The sequence below is a fragment of the Ptychodera flava genome (assembly GCF_041260155.1).
Source record: "Ptychodera flava strain L36383 chromosome 3 unlocalized genomic scaffold, AS_Pfla_20210202 Scaffold_25__1_contigs__length_14229661_pilon, whole genome shotgun sequence".
NCBI lineage: Eukaryota > Metazoa > Hemichordata > Enteropneusta > Ptychoderidae > Ptychodera > Ptychodera flava.
Window position 1 is genome coordinate 11989464 of NW_027248279.1, and position 23327 is coordinate 12012790.

Consider the following 23327-nt stretch of genomic DNA (forward strand, 5'->3'; position numbering starts at 1 on the left):
ATTGCACATAAATTGTGTGTTGATGTTGTAATAATAATAAGAAAATTGATGAAAAATGCGTTATAATACATGCTTACCTCAGCTTATTATTGTATTCACCGCTTTCTTTTTAATATATAAGAATAACTACGGATTGATATTTGTGTAATGACTATTAAAGACGTAAAAATATCGATAAATGAAAATGTAATGACCTTTTCTTATTTCTAAGAGAGAAACTTTTACAATGCTAAATCTATTGATTTTATTTTCAAACGAATTCCAACATTATCTTACTAAAAATTCTGACGCAGGTTGATACATAGACAGTGGAGCTCCGGGATAATGTAATATTAATGGCCGAATACTTGTGTTTGAACAAAGAACTGTCATAGCGCCCTCAAAGCTTTCAAAAGAACTCTCATCAGTTGCTGTTAACAAATCAGCAAGTATTGAAGTCGATGTACAAAGGACGCTTTAGTCTAAAGTCATTTTTCAAAAAAACATCATCGAGTTTCAAAGATTTCCAAGCAGCGATTCACTGATTATACGATAATATTTTGACTCATAACAATCTTGAGGTGGATCCTGTCCAGGTTGCTTTATTGTCTTATAAATTACTTTCCTTCAAGGTCAACTTTACCTATCCGTCTTTAGACGAATCTACACTACTCGTCCTTCTGAAAACAAAGCTACGCCCACTCGGAAATGACCTCATACTGAAATATGTATCAAATAGTACGCAGCAATGTCAATAATATTGCTCCGTAGAGGATGAACAATTCTTAACGGAAGTAAAAAAGACATTGTTGACTGTGACTGGCCTCTCTTGAGAATATTGTGTAGATAACCATACTTACCATGTCGGCCGTTTGTGCAATTTATGTCAACACTAACTGATCTTAAAACTGTAAAGAACCACTTCAATTTAAGTTCAGCTGACGTGAGCAATAGAGAAAATCTCGACGAAAATTATGTACTTTTTCATAATCCTAGAGATCGGGTTGAATTATCTTTAAAAGATCGCTGAAATCTAGCTTTCTCCCATTAAAGTAACTCGAGCTGTTTTACCGTAGAGGGCAGTATACAATAGAAGACTATACTGAATTTTTATATATTTAAGCAATTTCTTTGTCATTCTTTCAAAAAAAGTAAAAACTAATTATTTCAAATAGTGATACACTTAAAAAGAGAATTATGTCAGTCTACAGTGCCGTGCAGAATATGAAAATGTAATTCCATAAAAACTTAGACTGCATCATAAAAATGGAAGCGGTATACATGTTTTATCAGTTTACAGTGATTGACAACAGTTTCAGTGGCAATCGGAATGGTTCATCTTCACAACTACGAAATTAATGTATACATGTACATGTCAGTAATCGTTTTAATGATGATGAGAGAAAAAGAACGAGAAAAAATATTCACACTGACCTTGGATAAAAAGGAAAGTTGTTATAAAATAAACATGTCTATTATCAGGATAATAACACTGTATACAATTAATTACAATGAAATGAAGCACATATGGTTTTTCGTCTTAACAAATAAAACTGAAAATTACAGTCCGAACAAGAATTTGTAGTTTTAATACTGACAATGCTCTGCGAATGTATCGATGAATATGTACAATGGTTTGGTCTACATTTGGAAATCCGTTAAATGCACAAGAAATTATCATCATAGATATTTCACACATACGGGAATCGAGTTTATCATGGTTTAATTTGGTAAGCTTAGGCCTACATACTCACAGAAATTACTTTGCACTAGTTTACGGTCATTTTATGACAATTTGAGTACAAGTGACTAACAAATAATATACTGGCACACAATAAACTACGAACAAAACGCTATACCTTCAGTACGTTTAAAGATAGTAACCTAGAGTACAAGAAATACAATATAAAGCGTTAGATATTTATTATTTTTCTCTCCAATAGATTGACATTAAAAGTCATGTGTAGTTTTTGACCGAAAACGTGAAGGAGAAGACTTTCGGTAAATCAATGACAACAGCGTTTGCTTTCACCCGACAAATTTATTATGTTCAAAATGTATTCGAGTAACATCTTTGAAAGCTAAAGTATCTTTTTGCTGGAAAATATATGGTCGGCTCTATCCGTTTATAAGCCACATACTTATCGCCAGAAACTTTGGGTGTGCACTTTGGACGATTAGATTAACAGCGCCCTCTTTCAAAAGAATCTCACAATCTGCCGGAGGGGGCGCTTTACCAAACTCCGGCTTCACTCAAGTTTTCATGGCATGGCCGGCCCTCCCAACTGGCCATCACTTGCTGACTGTCAGACCATGGACAGTTTGGAATTTACCATCGCGATCAGATGGAAATATTTGTTGCATACTATGCAGGAGTTATCATAGGATATACAGGTAATGTTTTACAAGTACATTTCACTGACAAATGAACCGTACCGGTCGTTTGTCTCTGCAAGACTCTGGTGTAATTGTGTTGGTTTGTCAGGACAGTCCAATACACAATCTCATCAAAATATTCCATTTTTTGGAGTTTAGAAAATCATAAAATCACCGGTTTTTATTTTCAGTGAAAGCAGTCAATCCATACAAATTACGGAAATCAATTTTAGTCCGAAAACCATTTTAAGAATTTTAATGATTGAATTTTAAAAACTGCATTTCAAGAATCAATTGATTGTTTTCATTCATTCATTATGATTCATCAAAAGTTACTCATATTTTGTTCACAAAAAATTCTCATCATGGATTCTGGTCACTATAGACAAGTCTAGCGACTCATACACAATAAATTTTTAGCCCTCACTTGATGTCTAAATTTTGTAATTCTACCAAAAATTGAGAAATTCTTATCATGACCAACTTTACTTGGCATTCCAGTGACGTCACCAATTCAAACTGCTCATTGCAATCAATGCATTTATGAAAATGTCAGAAATTTTTCACCCAAATTTTTAAAACTTGGTTTTCAACCACCATAAACGTGTCCATCGAGTTGTGAAGAAGAAATTTTTAGCCCACACTTGATGTCTAAAATTTCTGGATTTTGAGAAAATGGAGAAAACCTTCTGACCTACTTTACTTGAAGTCAACAAAACAATCGATGACGTCACCGATGCAGACCGTCCATTGCTTTCAATGCATTTTCAAAAAATTCCTGAATTTTTCACCAAAATTTTCACAATTCTGATCCGGATGATCCACATGAAGTTCTGTGTCGAGTTGAGGACAAGAGATTTTTAGTCCAAACTTGGGGTGTAGGATGTGAAAAATGTGTTAAAAATGGTGATATTTTGATGAGATTGTAATGCATATCTATGTTGATACAGAGAATACTTTGATTTGGTGGACGGACCGAGACGGCCACCTCGCTGTGACAGCAATTGTTGTTGTGATGTCATCATTGACTGCAATGAACTCTGGGTAATACCATTCACCTTCAAATAATACACAATCCAATTGTCCATCAGATCTCAGTTTTACAATGCCATTACTCTCCCATCTACAAATATAAATATTGCCGTGTGAATCGACATCCAAGCCTTTTGGATAGTGTAACCTATCATTGCGATATGAATTCAGAAAATTCAAATCAGAATCTAAAACATGAATGACATGTTTGTTGTAGTCTGACACTAAGAGATGGTTGTTGCTAGTAGCCATTACAGAGTGTGGATAATGAATTGATCACTGACTCTTGCAACAAGTTTTCCATCTTTGATGTTGTATTTGATCAAACTTTTACCTTTGCTGTCAGTGACAAAAATAAATGCTGCCATTACAGTAATGCTCCTAACCTCAATGTTTGCACTTTGGGGAATAATTTGAATAATTTTTTATTTTGATCACAAATAATTATTTGGTTATTACCGATGTCAGTGATAAAGAAGTGACCATCAGGGGATATGGCCACATCCAATGGCTTGAATTCTTTGTCAACTGACCATCAAATCTGATAATTTCTATGACCACCTTATTCTTATTGAGTATTTGTATGCGATGGTTTTCTGTGTCACAGATCACAAGCTGATCTCCATGCCATGCCAGACCATTGGGATAATTAAACTGTCCTGGCTCTGTACCAGACTTCACACTGCCCAATACCTGCACTGTCCACTCAGAACCTGAGGAGTAACAAAGAGTTTAAAGGTCAATCTAAATGTAAACAATACTGCAGGTAAGTTTTCACTTCTCTATTTTTTGAAATTTATTGTGTTAAGATTTTTGTTCTGTAAGACAGGAGTGAAAGATTATATCCATAATTTATTAAATTGTTACTGCCATTTTACATTATTAAATGTTAGATTTGTAAAATTTGACTGAGTTATCATGCATAAATATGTTTATAGAATGATGCCTCAATTTAAACTTTGGCCAGCCTCTTTTTATTCTATTTGAAAACACTGAAACTTTGATCTTAAAAGCGTATTTTCTGTCTCATTCTAAGTTGTTATACCAGACAGAGACACATACTTTGACACAGACATTTTATGATTTATCATTGTCTATAGATCAATTTGTGTGCATTCATTTTAACTTAAAATTTGAAGACAAAGTTGACTTGCTTTTGGTGAAACTCACAGAGATAGTCACAATGAAACTAAAAACTTTAATAGCCTTTTTTTGTAATGTTCTGTTGATTCAAAACTTGTACACTTTTAACTCTGAAAGAAAATTGCTGAACACTTCTGTGAGCATACTGCAAGTTTAGTGGTATATAGAATATATTAACAAGAACCCCAAAAAATTGAAATGGAATGATTTTCAATATTGATTCAGAGTTAGTGTTGTACTGAGTTTGCAGTCTTTGGACCAAATGTCCAAAAAATAAAGGCATGGCTTTTTATATGCCATACCGCTGTTTATAGCTGTATACATAACCCATTTGGTAATATTATCTTTGATTTGTTGTAAATATATTTTAGACAAATATTTTTCACACTTTTTAAAGCAACCTTTTTAGGACTTGGATCAAAATTTATATCATATAGTATTTGGACATGTGTTGTTGCCTTAGTTGAAGTGGAGTCAGATTTGTCAATGTTGTGGCAATGTATGTCTTGTACGATATTAAATGGTGTTTCCCCATCCTGCAGTACAGAGTTGATTTAATGAATGCTAAAAAATTATACCAACCTAGAGTAGAAAGACTCCTTTTTCTGTCAAAACCTTAAAATCATCCATTGTTGTTTGAGATTATCTTGACAGTTGAGAAATACCAACACAGCATGTACATCAAAGGAATCACAATGATCAGTCTGACTTGTATTCTAAAAACATCTCAGTTAAATCTGACATCAGTTCTTGTTATTCAGGTCAATCATAGAACTCATTAATTCAGTGTATTGTTCTTCTGTACATGACACTGATTTTACAACATGTGAGCTGTCAAGTTGAATTTGTATGATGCAGGGATTTGTCCATTCGCCATATAAATCAATCAATCAATCAATCAATCAATCAATCAATCTAATCGTCAACTCAGTTTGTACATGGGTGAACTTCAAAATGTTATTATTAACTGGTGAATTCTAGTCCAGACTAGAATTCCAATGTAAACAGAAACAGTGCACTTTACATGTCCATGGATTATGAGATATAAGCAAAGTAGATATTGCTGTTTCAACATGATGACTGGTGTGTATACCAGAACTTAATTTGACATTCAAAAGAGAAATAGTGAATAAAAATTATCAAAAGTTTCAGCTTCAGTCCCTTTAATTGCATCTCACTCTTGTAAATGTAAAACATTGACTTAATTGCCATCGTTTTTACTTTGCTTTGTTTACAAACTATTCTTTTTCTTGTTTTATTTAAATTGAGGAATGGACTGCAAAACCATGATGTCGTCAAAATAACTATATGATAGAGGGCGCTGTCATCCTATCAAGTAGGCAGTAAACAAGAACAGGCCTGTAGGGTAGGTGTTTATGTTTTATTACAAATTTATAAAAATAAAAGAATCAGAGTGTCAGAATTTTTAGACATGATGCTAATTTTAATATGTATTATGTTACTGGAGAAATGTTTCAAAGAAAAATCCATCCAGGCAAGGAATCTTTTAAAATAAAGGAATGTTGACGGTAACATGAAAAGACGTATGACCCTGTAAATGATGTATTTTGCTAAGAAACCATGCAATAATGTCATAGTAACAAGGAATACTGTGATGTTGCCTCTCAAATGTGCTTTGGGTGACCTGTCACTAAAATTTTCAATTAATCGGTCATGTGATCTACTGTATTTGGGTTCCAATGTTTCATATCTATGACTACAGCAAAGGACATAACACATGTATTTGATAGTAAATGGAGCAATTATTCCTGAGGACAAAGTTTCACCAAAATCATAATCCCATGCAGCATTGCTGCTGCTGTGACTGACGATCCTACAGGATTGTTTCATTAGCATTATCATTGTTTTCTATCATGGTAGCATAGTTAGAATTGTTCCTAATGGCTGTAAACAGTAAAACATAAATATTAGTGACAGGTCATCTAAAGAGTGAAGATTTCCGCTCTGTCAATGCTAATGTTAACTCATATTGTGTAACTTAGTGTGCAAAAATTGAATGAATAATGAAAATGAATCAAGCAGTGCACTCTACCAACTGTCTAAAAGCATCAGCCACTCACGTGATGGGTAAATAATAGAATTAAGGTTCCAAGACAAGAAATTTACCATTTTAAACCAACAATTCTCTAGTGTTTAAGAAGCTCAGAACCCCCGTAAATTGTATATTTTCGGAAAGCCTAGATATAGGGGAACAGTTTGGTTTCCATAGTGTCACCATTGTTTACATAACTATCTCGTGACAGGTAATTTGCATAACCCTTCAAAAATCGGTTTTCCCTATGTTTTGTTTCAATGCTTTGAGACATGTGGCTGAAATTTGTGTGAGTGCAAGCTGTACTGAGGGTCTTCAAAAGTGTGTCTCAGAATTTTTTTAAACTTTCTACAACAGTTTCTATGCCAGAAAAACTTCCAGAGCAGTGAATTTAAGCGTAGTTGATTTCTTTAAAATTGTGCTCCAAAAAAACTAAGCAAGATATAAAAAATCTGAGACATATTTTTGAAGATCGTTGTGACAGCTTGCATTCCAGCAAGTTTGAGTCAGATATTTTGAAGTATTGAGACAAAACATAGGGAAAACCGATTTTGAAAGGTTATGCAAATTACCTGTCACGTGATAGTTATGTAAACAATGGTGACACTGTGATTACCAAAATGTTCCCCTATATCTAGGCTTTTAGAAAATGTATACTTTACAGGGGTTCTGAGCTTATTAACCGTTAGAGAATTGTTAGATTAAAAAGGTCAAATTTCTGTCTTGGAACCTTAAGGTGTGGACCATTTGGTTCAGGGAGGGGGTTGGGGGGCTGGAGGATTTGAAAAAAAAATGTTGCTAGAGGAACAATTTTTAGAGAAAAAAAGTGCTTCAAGGAAGTAAAGGAAGGCCATAAAAAAATTGTTGCCATGTACCCCAAGACAGCAGATTGTATTTGAATAATCTCTGGAGCAGCTGCGTAAAGTGGTAAATTATGGCCCAGCTTTCATAGATTGTTTGATAATTAATATGTGTGGTATGAATAGGTTAGTGGAAACATACAAGCAGAAATCTGAGAATACATCGATGTGTACTTGTATATATACTGATTATTTGCAAGTTGTTTACGAATGAGTTACTGCTAAAGTGTCAGATAATGCACTGTCAATATTTGTCAATATCATGTTATGTATGTTTAATTTTAACATTTTCCTTTGAACTGTTTCTTATCATAATAGAAAGTACTGGTAATGCCAATGAACATATGTTATGTGTCATGTCTTTAATGAAGAAAACAAAACTGTTCAGTCTGTCCCCATAAAATCTTCTGTTTAAAAAATTTCTAAACTTTTAATAAAACAGCAAATGGAATTCGGTTGGTATCTGAAAACAAGAGTTCAGTCTTTGAGCAATTAGAAAAGCACTTTTTACAGAATATTTTGTTGATATCTGAAAAGTGAAGCTTTACTAAAATCAACACAGCTAATTTTGTCACAGCTTGCAAGTATAAGTATCTGAATGTGGATATCTATAAATAACTCACACTAGTTGTTAAGAAGATTTATTACTGCAAATTAAACATAAAGAAAATATTTTTTAGGAAATTGCAGATAAGTAGAGGTCACATTATTCATGATTATCTATGATGATCTGTTTTGGAAAGGCGTGCATTATGCATCCACATGCGAGACACCAAACAAGCCTGGTCATTTCCAATTCAGTGATGCTGCACAGTACTGGAAATATTCCATGACTCATCTTTCCTTATGATTTGTACCATTGGAGATTGATGAAGTTTCCAGGTTATTACTTCACTCATACAGTGCAGGGGGCCTACACATGTCTTCAATTAAAATACATTCATTGACATTATGTGATTATGTGAGGTTGTTATGAAATACCGCAGAGGATGCATGAGGACATTGGCGCAGCGTATCGCCCGACGCGAAGCAAATGGCGATGCACGGCGCCAATGTCCGAGTGCATCCTTTGTGGTATTTTCGTAGTAACCAGGAGCTTATTATTATACATCTTATATTCGTGACTGGGACATCAAATTGTCAGAGTAATGACCGTTTTCGTGCAATGTCAACAATTTTTCTTCCGATTTATAGCGCAAGTGTGTGCTATCTCGGACGCGCTTCTGCAAGATCTGGATAGTGAGTGTGTGCACTATATACACACGTACGTACAGAGCGCGTGTGAGACATGTTCTGGCACCCGGCCAATGAGTCCCTTGAAACCGTTCAATAGTGAAAGCGCAGATACAGCTGCAGGGGATGGGGCGCCTTGAAACGCGTACGTGTTGCGGAACAGGCGTTCAGTGCGGCTTTTTTAGCGCACACTAAATTCTGTTGTTCTCGATGGTAGATCATGTATAATAATGCAGATTATCAAATGCCAAATCAATTATGAAACTTTAATTTCCTTTTTAATGTTTTATATCTTTGTATCTAAACTTTGACCTCAAAATGTAACCGTAAATGATCTATGTCTGTGCAGAATAAAACTTTGCCAATATTTTACAGTGTAGTCTCTCCGTGAGTGAAAGAATGTTACAATTTACAGGGCTAAATGATATGGCAATACATTGTTCTTTCAAGTTTTAGGCTTTCTGCATGCACACAAGCTACCACATATTGCCCTCCAGTTCAAATAATGGCTATATACTGCTATAAAAAGAATTTAACTTTAAACTATTAGATTATCCTAGCTAGTACAATTCTTTTATTTTCTCAACAGAAATGGAAAGAAATTATGTATCTACTTTTCATTGTCAGGAAGCATATGGGCATAATCACTGCTGTCAGGTAAGTTACCATGGTGATACAGATCAGATCAGATCACATTTTTTTCGTGTGTTACTGTTTTTTGAAATTCTGAGTATCCCTGTTAAATTCCTCTTCTCCATGCCACACATAACGATTTATTCAAATTATTTTTAATCCATAGAGTATAAAGATACACTTTAAATAGTGGTTTTGAAGATGATTTCCCAATCATACATAAGGTTTGCTGAAAATGAATTGATTTACTGTCATAAGGTTTGACATGAATCTTTTGACATAATTCTTTTATTTCAAATATTCTTGTCACTGCACTGCGATAAATTACTTTCTGAACATACATGATACCAAGGTTGGATGAAAAGTTTGAGCTGAACTACGAAGGAGCGATGCCAGATCAATGAAGCTTGGTTTACATTTATTTCAAATCTTCAGATGGCTATGACTCTTCAGGAGGATATGAAAAATGAGGAAAGTTGAGAAAAAAAGGTGTCTTGTTCCATCAGGACAATGTTCCACCCAACAAGTCTGAATCCAAGCGCTGCAGTACCGCTGCGAGAAGTGAGTGATGATCGAACCGCAAGGGGACTGTGTTGAAAAATAAATACCATAGAAACTCATTCCAGTAGGACTTCATAATTTGGTTCAAAACTTTCCATCCAACCCTCATATATTGTCAAATGACAATCTTGTAATTATAAAAATATCCCCTTAACATATGTCAGATACATGTATCATTACACTCATTGATAGGTTTTAAGTGTGAGTGTTGATTGTAAAAATATAATTCATCATCTATGGATGGCAGATAATCTTCCCTATTCAAGGAAATTAACACTGCAATATAGTCACAGGGCAATTACAGTGATCTTATAGAGAGATAATAAAGTTAAATTTGCTGTTATAAATAACTTGACTTTTTATGCAGATGTGTCACTGCACCAAATTTAATTATTTCATTCTGTACGTAGTATTGTGTATGATAAGTGTGTTAATCTGAGAAGGCAAGTTGAACTTTACGGTGTGTTGCCCTGATATGTTCTCTATCAATTCTGATCAATCATTTAAATCGGTATTTTTCTTTGTTTCAGTTCCCCTTCTAAGTTTGGTAGAGCAGAGATGTACATGTAGACCAGAGAGCCCAGGGGCATTAGAAAGGGACTGTGTATGAATAGTTAAAAGGCAGGTAGAATTCACTTGATTTTATTTTCTATCCTTTCAGATATTCTCACTGACTGACGCTTCAATTAGTGTGACTTTGTATGTATTAAGTAAAATATTATTAGTTCCAGAGACCAGCTCTGGAACTGTTAGTTTTTGCTCACTTTCCTTCTTTTTCTTTCTTTCTTTCTTTCTTTCTTCTCTATTTCCGGTTTTACTACCATAGAACATGCTATACACAAATTTTACCTTAATTACCCAGAATGCATTGCGACACGCTTATGACGTCATCGCTCAGCTCGGACGGGTTTTACGGGCATTTCTTGTTTGTTTATTTATTTATTTTTTATTTGGCATTGCTCAACTATCATATTGCGTTCAGTTATTAATAATTCTAGCTTTCTTTCGCTTTGTTTTTTGTTGCTTTTTGATTTATTTTTCTCTAAATACCCGCCGTACGTGGCGCTATACTGTTTCGCCCGAATGCTCATGAGACAACATGGCGGCGTATCGATCGCCTCGCTCGCACAGAGAGAGAAAAGTAGCCTTTCCCTAAGTTTACAAGCGCGGCTTGGCACATCGTGTACAAGGCGAGGTGGGTGTGCTCGAAAACGATGATCAATGCAAAATTTGGACTCAAAATCGGCTGTTTTGGCGGAGAAACTGCCCGCCGTATTTCTGAGGAGCCACCAGCGGTTTTTCCTATATCAGTCTGCGGGGCTGTGGTGGGAGGCCGTTTAACGCCGGTAACACACAGCCCTGCCATGCAGAGCTAGGCATTCATAGTGAACGTACTGTCTGTCATGCACCGGCATGCGTTGGCTGCACGTAAAAGCAACTCAACTTTCCAAGATCAAATGGTCAGTATCTTGTGAAAACAGCGACATAGCAATGAAAATTGTTTTAGTCTGTGCTTTTAATCAAATGAAAATGCATGTGGCTCAATTTCAACGGCCTAGGTCTGATGTTTCCTCTCGTCTGATCATCGTCGTAAATGACACGCCTCTTTATGGCAACAACTCAGCGCTACCCGTCAAGCGATTTATTTTTGCGTAGGTCAGCGGTCAGCGAAAATTATTGCTCTGGCTCGCGAGAATGTCGTCTGATAAACATTTCCGTGCGTTGTCGCCCCGTATGTATCTGTTGCGTTTTTACCGTACATGTAGGCATTCGTAATCTGTGTACTGTAATTCCCCGGACTGCCTTGCATTTAGTTGAATTGGTGTTTACTGCTATCAGCCCTGCATGAATATTAAAATCCAAAGCACTCTTTCATTCTGCACCTATCTTTGTCACACATTCTCTTGTTTCTTCCGCTGCTCTGGTCTCTGGAACTTCGCTTTTGCTTGCAAATGCTTTCTAGTTATAATTATGATTTTATTTTGTGATTTTTATACAACTGTGGAACAAACGTTTGTTTAATCCTGACCTCCATCATGCAAAATTTGAAAGAAATAATGACTTTGGAATATTGGTTCGAAACATGAAGGATGTCAACATTCAATTATTTGATTTTTGTTGTGAAATTTTTCCTGCTGTGTATTGCAGTGATGTGAGAACAGTGTGGACACTGCTGTGTACAGTGATGTGAGAACGCTGCTGTGTGCAGTGATGTGAGAACACTGCTGTGTACAGTGATGTGAGATCACTGCTGTGTACAGTGATGTGAGAACACCGCTGTGTACAGTGATGTGAGCTCACTGCAGTGTACAGTGATGTGAGAACACTGCTGTGTACAGTGATGTGAGAACACTGCTGTGTACAGTGATGTGAGAACACTGCTGTGTACAGTGATGTGAGAACACTGCTGTGTACAGTGATGTGAGAACACTGCTGTGCACAGTGATGTGAGAACACCGCTGTGTACAGTGATGTGAGAACACTGCTGTGTACAGTGATGTACGGTGAGAACACTGCTGTGTACAGTGATGTGAGAACACGTACTGCTGCAGTGTAAAGTGATGTGAGAACACTGCTGTGTACAGTGATGTGAGAACAGCACTGCTGTGTACAGTGATGTGAGAACACTGCTGTGTACAGTGATGTGAGAACACTGCTGTGCACAGTGATGTGAGAACACTGCTGTGTACAGTGATGTGAGAACACCGCTGTGTACAGTGATGTGAGAACACTGCTGTGTACAGTGATGTGAGAACACTGCTGTGTACAGTGATGTGAGAACACTGCTGTGTACAGTGATGTGAGAACACTGCTGTGTACAGTGATGTGAGAACACTGCTGTACAGTGATGTGAGAACACTGCAGTGTACAGTGATGTGAGAACACTGCTGTGTACAGTGATGTGAGAACACGCTGTGTACAGTGATGTGAGAACACCGCTGTGTACAGTGATGTGAGAACACTGCTATGTACAGTGATGTGAGAACTGTGTACAGTGATGTGAGAACACCACAGTGTACAGCGGTGTGAGAACACCGCTGTGTACAGTGATGTGAGAACACCGCTGTGTACAGTGATGTGAGAACACCGCTGTGTACAGTGATGTGAGAACACCGCTGTGTACAGTGATGTGAGAACACTGCTGTGTACACAGTGATGTGAGAGCACTGCTGAGTACAGTGATGTGAGAACACCGCTGTGTACAGTGATGTGAGAACACTGCTGTGTACAGTGATGTGAGAACACTGCTGTGTACAGTGATGTGAGAACACCGCTGTGTACAGTGATGTGAGAACACCGCTGTGTACAGTGATGTGAGAACACCGCTGTGTACAGCGGTGTGAGAACACCACAGTGTACAGTGATGTGAGAACACCGCAGTGTACAGCGATATGAGAACACTGCTGCTGTGTACAGCGATGTGAGAACACCGCTGTGTACAGTGATGTGAGAACACCGCTGTGTACAGCGATGTGAGAACACCGCTGTGTACAGTGATGTGAGAACACCGCAGTGTACAGCGATATGAGAACACTGCTGTGTACAGCGATGTGAGAACACCACAGTGTACAGTGATGTGAGAAACACCACAGTGTACAGTGATGTGAGAACACTGCTGTGTACAGTGATGTGAGAACATGCACTGCTGTGTACATTAATGTGATGTGAGAACATGCTGTGTACACAGTGATGTGAGAGCACTGCTGAGTACAGTGATGTGAGAACGCTGCTGTGTACAGTGATGTGAGAACGCTGCTGTGTACAGTGATGTGAGAGCACTGCTGAGTACAGTGATGTGAGATCGAGCGCTGCAGTGTACAGTGATGTGAGAACCTGCTGTGTACAGTGATGTGAGAACACCGCTGTGTACAGTGATGTGAGAAAACCGCTGTGTACAGTGATGTGAGAACACCACTGTGTACAGTGATGTGACAACACTGCTGAGTACAGTGATGTGAGAACATGCACTGCTGTGTACATTTAACTGTGATGTGAGAACACTGCTGTGTACAGTGATGTGAGAACACTGCTGTGTACACAGTGATGTGAGCACTGCTGAGTACAGTGATGTGAGAACGCTGCTGTGTACAGTGATGTGAGAACACTGCTGTGTACAGTGATGTGAGAACACGCTGTGTACACAGTGATGTGAGAGCACTGCTGAGTACAGTGATGTGAGAATGCTGCTGTGTACAGTGATGAGAGAACGCTGCTGTGTACAGTGATGTGAGAGGACTGCTGAGTACAGTGATATGAGAACACCGCTGTGTACAGTGATGTGAGAACACCGCTGTGTAAAGTGATGTGAGAACGCTGCTGTGTAAAGTGATGTGAGAACGCTGCTGTGTACAGTGATGTGAGAGCTCTGCTGTGTACAGTGATGTGAGAGCGCTGCTGTGTACAGTGATGTGAGAACACCGCTGTGTACAGTGATGTGAGAACGCTGCTGTGTACAGTGATGTGAGAACACTGCTGTGTACAGTGATGTGAGAACACTGCTGTGTACAGTGATGTGAGAACACCGCTGTGTACAGTGATGTGAGAACACCGCTGTGTACAGTGATGTGAGAACACTGCTGTGTACAGTGATGTGAGAACACTGCTGTGTACAGTGATGTGAGAACACTGCTGTGTACAGTGATGTGAGAACACCGCTGTGCACAGTGATGTGAGAACACTGCTGTGTACAGTGATGTGAGAACACTATTCCAGTTCTATGCCAGGAGAAAGCCTGCTGTGCAGTTTTACGAGACAGGATATGCACAATCAGAATATCTTCTTCTCTGAAACTGTTTGTTGGTTTGCTTTTTAACTTGGTATGCATGATTTTATGTTATTTACCATTCAGAAGTGTTCAAATTGTGGCAAAATGTTATTATTTGTATTTTGGAGGCAAATTTTCCAATTTCTGGTCAAAAATACATCTCAGAAATTGTCTAATTGCTTTGAAACTGGGTATGCATGTGTCTACGGTAGGACTAAACTTGGTTGAGTATATTCAAAATCGGGAGAATTTTGCATGAGTGTATTTTTTTTTTTGGGGGGGGGGTCCAAATGTGAGCAAAGTGACATTGACACTATTTTTCATTCTTAGTATGTAATGCATCGACTATGAAAAAATCAAAAGAATCTAATCAAATAACCATTGAATTGTGAAGAGTACTCATGAAATAATAATTGTTGTTCTTCGTGCAGATTTAACCCCTACACTGAACACGGCTAGAACAACAATTAAGACTGGTCACTGGTGCATTGGATTGACCCAAGCTCTCGGATAGTTTCAATCACCATACTACGTACCACCAATAGGATTCCTCATACACTCACCTCCATGTCTCTCATAAAGCTTCTTTTCTCACCAATATAACGTTTGGTACCAATCGGCTGTGGTTCTGTGTTGGATGCTGTTGATCGAACAAAAGTATCTGGTTTTAGTATTCAGATATATTCCAGAATATTTTATGTGATTTTGATGACAGTATAATGACTTAATTCAGAGGAAATATTTTGAGAAATTGTATGTTCAATGTATTGCATTGTACAAGACAACTTATAATCTTTATACATACATGTATGACAAATATTACTTAATATCAGTTAAATTTTGTCACATTTGATGTTAATTTAGAAAAAATGTTTTTAAAATGTTGGACAAATACAAATACAAAACAGTAGCTACATTGATACAAGGTACTGAAACACATTTTCACATAATTACTGAAAACTCACCTGAAAGACAAACATGTGAAAACATACATAATTTATAATCATACAACAGTTTCCACAACTAGTTTTCTGGTCTTTATGCTTGAATTGATTGTCAAAGAAATTATTTGCGGGTTTTATGCTGTTCAGTGTATCATTGTTTAGTACGTAAAATCACCTTGAATGTATAGTAAGACTTTACAGAGCTGAAACTTTATCACACCCTGTATGTGTGAAAGAGGAACATTGTGTAAATCTTTGTCAATAAGTATAGTACTGTGCATGCTTTAATGCCTTACGGCCACTTCTAACAGGTTCTGACAAATATCACCAAACGTTAACGTTCATTTCAAAACAGATCAAGTGTTGTCATTTCTTGTCATCAGCTGTCAGATGATAGATTTTACTTTGACATTCCTGACATTTAAATTAGACGTTTATGATGCTTCTGAGACAGGTGTAATAGGAGAAACAAAACTTTAACTAATTACTAAGCTGATTTCTTTTGCTACAGTGATATGATCATATGTGTAGTATACATGCACTGTGTTATTTAGCCTGTGATGTGTTTATCTTACATGGAAACCTAATGTTGAAAAAACAATAGTCATCTGTATCGCTTTAGCCTGTTGTATGTTAATTTTGTCATTGCAACATTTAATGAACCTGCTGTAGGACAAATTACATTTTGCGTTCCATGCCCAAATGTCAGTAGACTATACATCTTTTCAGCGAGGTTGAGTGAAACCGTCAAAACACTGAAAGTTATGTTAATGCAGAGAATTCCTATCCAGTTCATGTAAGTAATATATTTTTTAGAATGTGACTTGTCACTTGTATTATATAAAAATGTGAAGCTTTTTTCAGTGATTTGGTAGCCAATTTTTATTTTTTTGAGTCGTTTATTTTCTTGAATTACCACAGGGCATCACAATACACTCAATCCATGCTCAATCCATGCTGGTACAAAACAAGAAATAAGTTTGTGTCAGACATTTAAACAATGTAGCATGGTATATATCAGCTGGATGAGGTGTTTGTGTGTGCAGCTTTACTCAATCAAGAGCGTGTCAATGCAAAATATGCCATAATAGTAACTACATCAGTGAGCAGTGTAACATAAGCAGTAGAAGCTTACAATACTTACAAGAATTATCAGTTGTAGGTGTACCAGGAACCAATTCATCGTCACTCTTTTCTTTACCATTAGATACAGCTCCACTAGTTGTATCGCCATTATTACTTTTCGTAACTTCTGTGGTTGATTTCTGTACATCATCGGTGGTACCTGCAACAGCAGATGTCCCTATTGCAGTTTCATCGCTAGAGGATATATCACTTTGTGTTGCTGTGCATGACAAATGACTTGACAAGTTATGGTGTTTTCAACAACAACAATAAGTTAATAAGGTAAAATAAATCAATTACAAAAAAAACTTGTTCAGGGTTTACAAAAGCACATAGCAATTCATTACACGGAAGATTAAATGTTGTTAAGTTGTAGTTTGGGTTAGTGTGTTCTGGTGACGAGGTGTCGTATTTGGCCACAGTTTCGTGTTATCTACCATAGAACCTATTGAAAGTCCTCACTTGTCCTCTTTGGTGTGTATCCCTCTCTCACTAGTCTTGATGCCAATGAGCTGTGTCTTATTTGAAAATCAGTGTAGGAATCACAAGCTCTACAATATCTGAGAAGTTGAGAAAACGTATACACCATAACCAGGTGCAGATGGAATATTACTTGACAAGTGGGGATAATTTATGATTTTCAAAATCGAAATCACCCTTTTGTCATACAGCTTAGTGTGTATCCAATAAGTACCGACTTGTAAGAGGAGAGTGAGATATGAAGCCAAGTTCTTCGGTTGTTTCTTCAATTTACAACTCTTCAGGATAAACATAACGTACGTTTTTTGACATGTCTGGATTGTCTAGATTAATCAGATCATCAACGCCTTGCAAGTTTCTTTCGACTCTGCTTTGTAGAGATATTGCATGAACTCTGCTTTATATGTGTACGGAAATAAGATAGCAATTTAGTAGAGGTGCACAATTCGTACCCATCGGTATGCCATTAGATTGTTGAAATGTCATACCACAGAATTAACAGTTATGTTGTCGAAAAAGAAATGAAGCATCTTAATAATTTCTTCATCTGTGTATTTGTGCATACATGTTGTTACTAAAATAACCTGACCTACCGGTATATGTATGGTAAAGTATTGGTCCCTAATGTATACCATTTTTATGTGTGTAGCTTGTTTACAAGAGACGACAGCCTTGTTTTAACGCTCCCATATATGCATATGTATATATGCAAATGGGAGGTATTCGTATAAGGTGGAAAAATGGCGTCTGTGTGTATGTATGTAAGTATGTATGTATGTCTGTTAGTCCGTCCGGATCAAAAACTCCTAAACCGTAGCACCTACTGTCCTAGTATTCGGTGTACAGGTGCACCTAGGGGTGGAGATGTGAATTTGTTCAAATGAACATGTCAGTGCCAAAAATATGCAAATGAGGGGGAAAAAGGAAAAATCCTACAAATGGCTAAAACTCAGTAAGCATTGGTCAGATTTGGTTGAAACTTGGTATGCAGATTTCTTTAGGTATTCTAAATTATGTGTGCAAAAATTGGGATGAAATTTGCATGTTTGTATTTTTAATGTATTTTTTTCCGTTTTTAGTAAAAAAATCTTGTTCTCTGAAATCGCTCGTCTGAATGCTATGAAACTTAATATTCATGTTCCTCAGAATGACCTCAGTCATGCTTGTACAAATTGTATTGATATTGTCATATTTGTAATTTTGGGGCAATTTTCCCAATTTTTGATAAAAAATTTTTTAATCCAAAAACTGCTGATTTGATAGCTTTGATACATGTATTTGGTATACAGGTATTTAAGATTAATCTTAATATAATGTATTGAAGGTATGTTGAAACTGGCAATTTTTTTTTTATTTTGGGGCAATTTTTGCCTTTTTTGCTCAAAAAATTTTTCTCTAAAACTTCTGATCTGGTAGCTTTGATATCTAGTGTACAGGTTCCTAGGGTTTATGTTAATTAGATATATTTAAAATTAGGATGAAATCTGCAATTTTGTATTTTGGGGGGCAATTTTTCTCATTTTTGGTCAAAAAATTGTTTCTCAAAATTTACCAGTCTGATTGCTTTGATATTTAGTAAACCGGTCCTTAGGGTTTTTGTTAATAAGATATATTGAAATTAAGTTGAAATCCGGAATTTTAAATTTTTTGGACAACTTTGCGAAACTTTCAGTTTTACTGGGATATCTTTCATTTTGTATTTTAAGATTTTTTTGGTAATTTTATACCTACTGGAACTAAGAGTATATAATGTGGTGATTTAGTAAGCATTTGATATAGTAAACTGTATTTGGTGTTGAAATGCGGTAAAAAAATTCTGGCGGATTTTGAAAAAATTCCAAACAAATGCCAATAAAAAATTCAGCCAGAGAAGGTTGACAAAAAGAAAAGGTGAGAGAGTGGGGAAAAAAGAGTGTAAAATGGATCGGATAAAAAAGATAATGTACCTCATCGATCTTCCAGACACCATCCCTTATCAAATGGTCCACCCCGATGTATTTTTGTGCACAATTAACCATGCAGTGTATTTTAGTTTAAGATGTCAAGTTAGGTAAGGATTTGAAAGGAATAGTCAAGTTCACCGCAGTTTAACTTTATCTCTTGTGTGATCATCCTTGTGTAATTGGTTAAGTATGTAAGTTGTTCCAGATGTGGATGTACCAGCTGTTCTGGAAGAAAACAATGTTTACTTTTTCCTGTAGGGTTTCTGAATTGATGATTGTATGTTGAAATTTCTCCATGTATCTGGTGTATGGGCAAAGTGTAAACATTGGTTGCATGTCATGTATTTCAGTCTATGTCAAATATTGTAAATGAAAATCAAGAACAGTTTACTGTGTGCTTGTAAAAGATAACATATTTGTCAATACATAAACTGCCTTGCAGATTGATTGTCTTAAAAATTATCACAGAAGTAGAAAAGGAAAAGAAACTAATCAAATTGCTGTAACATATTCACTCTCAGTGCCTGTATAGGCCTATACTTAACTATTTTATCATTACATTCAGCTGTTTGTTATATCTTTATCACTCTCCATAGGCCAAGGCACACTTTGGGTCAATGTCAACACTCTGTGCAAGTCTGTGTATGTCAGTCTGTCTGTATATGTATGTTCATGTTTCATACAATTGTTGACTTGTTTTGATAACTATATGGGAGCGAACAGTAGTATATGTGGAAAAGTCTGCTAGTTTTATCTTGGAAATACACATTCATAGTTTTCTCATAGGACTATCATGTATATTGAATGAACATAATCGATGAAATCTAAACATCATTTTTTTGTATACACATGTATTCTTTACCTGCAACTTCAAGCAAAGTACGTTTACATGAATTATCACACACAAATAAATGTAGAGATATAGCTTTTTATGGGAAGATGTTAATAGTTTGCCCAATAGACTCCAATGTATTATGATTTGTTTTTTTGGATGAAGCACTATGACGGCCACACTTTGCCTTCCTTTACGGGGATTGGGATTATAAAATTAAAGCAAGTCAGAAAAGGGGACGTGAACACATAGCAGGCTTGTTAGGAGGGTATTTGATAAATCTGAGACCTTTTTTTGAATCTACCGGCCCCTCCAGAGGTGTTTGTGAACGCACCCTAATATTGAGGAAGTACCAGGCGTGTTTACATCTTTACGTATATTAACATATTCACATCTACAGAAATTAGAGAAATAATATTTGTTTTGAAGTCGCCACATAAACAAATCATTTGTTATCAAATTTTAGTACCACCTAGAAATAGAATGGTATATCGCATAGAGTGTAGAGCTATAAACCCTTTCACTTCTGTCTGCAGATTGCAGGATACATTAGAATTAGAATTAGTATTGTTTAATGTTAAATGTACTTTAACAGAGCTGAGATAATAATATACAAAATATGTCATTAGTAACTGCATCAATGAGCAGTGTAACATCAGCAGTACAAGCTTACAATACTTACAAGAATTATCAGTTGTAGGTTTACAAGGAACCAATTCATCTTCAGTCTTGTCTTTACCATTAGATACAGCTCCACTAATTGTATCGCCGTTATTACTTTGCGTAACTTTTGTGGTTGATTTCTGTGCATCATCAGTGATACCTGCAACAGATGATGTCCCTATTGCAGTTTCATCGCTAGAGGATATATCACTTTGTGTTGCTGTACTTGACAAATGACTCGACAAGTTATGTTTTTCAACAAGAACAAAACTTGTGAGGTAAAATGAATCAATTACCAAAACAGGTTTTTCAGGGTTTACAAAAGCACATGACAATTCATTACGCGGAGGATTAAATGTTGTTAAGTTATAGTTTGGGTTAGTTTGTTCTGGTGACCGAGGTGTCGTATTTGGCCACAATGTCGTGTTATCTACCATAGAAGCTATTGAAAGTCCTCACTTGTCCTTTTTGGTGTGTATCCCTATCTCACTAGTTTTGATGCCAATGAGCTGTGTCGTATTTGAAAATCAGTGTAGGAATCACAAGCTCTACAATATCTGAGTAGTTGAGAAACGTACACACCATAACCAGGTGCAGATGGAATATTACTTGACAAGATGGGAATAATTTATGATTTCAAAATCGAATAAATCCCTATTGTCATACAGCTTAGTGTGTATCCTATTGGTACCCACTTGTAGGAACAGATCGAGATATGAAGCTGAGTTCTTACTGTCAGTTACATGTTTAATTTCCAACTGTTCAGGATAAATATGATGTAAGTTATTTGATGTGTCTGGATTGTCTAGACTAATCAGATCATCAAAATATCTGTGCATGGTGATGAAACGCCTTGCAAGATTTTAGACCCTGCTTTGTGGAGAGATTGTAGGTATTCTGCTTCATATGATTACAGAAATAAGTCAGCAAGAAGGGGTGCACAAATTGTACCCATTTGTATGCCGATAAATTACTGAAATGGTATACCAACAAACTTAACAAATATGTTGTCAATTAAGAAATCAAGCATTTTAATAATTTTTGTTCTGTATATTTGTGCCTGTCTTCCATGTTTTTACTAAAAAAATTTATGTATTGGTACTTTTACTGCCATTTTTAAAATGCAGGAAAGCTTGCTTCATAAGAGATGTCAGCCTTGTTTTTAGTTGATCATGGGCAATTGTGATGTATTAATATGGAAAAGTCAAATGTCCGGCTTGACTTGTACTTATTTCTTCTGACTTTTAAGTCCGAAAGCAACAATTCCTTCGAATTTTTAGTATCAGAATTTGATTGAACCCATCCGTTTCATAAACTTTGTCGAAATATTGAAAAAGACCATTTTGATGGTGGATAAAATTATAGTTAATAATTGTGACAGATGTTCAGCAGTGCATTTTCTTGATCCTGCGGTAAAGCATTGTTTGAAAGGGTTCTTATGTAGTTTGGGCATCCAATAAAACACAAGCAGTGTTTTGTCCTTCTATATTATACACTAGCTATAATTACTACATACAAAAATAATGTTGTTTGAAGCTTTGTCTGCAGGAACTACAACATATTTGTTGTGTAAAGCATTGAGGCATGCTTTGACAGCGGAGTCAGCTTATACAAAATATGCCGTTCAGTACCTGCGTCATTGAGCTGTGCAATATCAGCAGTATCACCAGTAGAAGCTGTATTATAGGAGTCACTACAAGAACCATCAGTGCTGGTGTACCAGGAACTGATTCATCGTCAGTCTTGTCTTCACCATTACATTCAGCTCCACTAGTTGTATCGCCTTATTACTTTGCGTAACTTCTGTGGTTGGTTTCTGTACATCATCTGCAACAGAAGATGTCCCGATGGCAGTTTCATTGCTGGAGGATATATCATTTTTTGTTGCCGTACAGGACAAATGACCAGACAGGTTATGTTTTTTCAACAACAAAATGAATCAATTACCAACGCAGCTTGTTCAGGGTTTACAAAAGCACATAGCAATTCATTACACGGAATATTAAATGTTGTTAAGTTGTAGTTTGGGTTAGTTTGTTCTAGTGACCGTGGTGTCGTATTTGGCCACAGTGTCGTCTTATCTACCATAGAAGCTATTGAATGTCCTCACTTTTCCTCTTTGGTGTGTATCCCTATCTCACTTTGTAAATGCATCAGTTACAAAAACAGCTTGCAGCATGTACCAATTTACTACTCAGAAGATTAAATGTTGTTAAGTCGTATTTTAAGTGAGTATGTTTTGTAAGCCTTGGTGATAAGGTGTACCAAAGTGGTATTCCTCTCTTCAGCCAGTATCTCAGATTTCATTCTTTTTGTTTTGTTAAACTCTGTATCCACATAATACAATCTCACTACCAATAATTAAAATATATCAATATTTCAATGCATTCACAATCATTCAAACTACTTTCATTGATGAAACTTTTGTTTGGGTGAATATCATTCCTGTCTATGTAGGTTATGCTACTCTTTTGTCCCAAAGTTATTCAATAAAGAAATTTAAATTCCTAAAGATTCAAGAAACAAAAGCAGTGAAAGGTGATGACTTCACCTGCGTGGTCAACATGTAAATGAAAACGCATCGGTAACTAGCATCTAGGAATTAATCAAATTGGCAGGTTTGGCCATATATATTAGAGTTTGAAAAGATAGATCGAAAATGTTTTCTTTTTATTGATTTGCCTGTATTCTTGAACCATTCATTA

At 36.3% G+C, this 23327-nt stretch overlaps 1 protein-coding gene across 2 annotated transcripts in view; it reads right to left on the reverse strand.

Annotated features, from left to right (window-relative positions):
• Positions 1–572: 572 nt before the first annotated feature.
• The window catches only part of LOC139125504 (uncharacterized), a 42580-nt gene continuing 19825 nt past the window's right edge, over positions 573–23327 (reverse strand). The window contains exons 8-12 of one of the 2 annotated variants that reach the window (XR_011550249.1): positions 22254–22449; positions 20642–20782; positions 16724–16924; positions 15199–15275; positions 573–4100 (exon numbers count right to left, since the gene is read on the reverse strand). Coding sequence is in view for 1 of the 2 variants with exons in the window: in XM_070691572.1 (XP_070547673.1) it covers positions 4065–4100; positions 15199–15275 (113 nt within the window). In the remaining variant the exon portion in view is untranslated. The remainder of the gene's footprint in view (positions 4101–15198; positions 15276–16723; positions 16925–20641; positions 20783–22253; positions 22450–23327) is intronic. The other variant, XM_070691572.1, reaches the window with a different exon arrangement.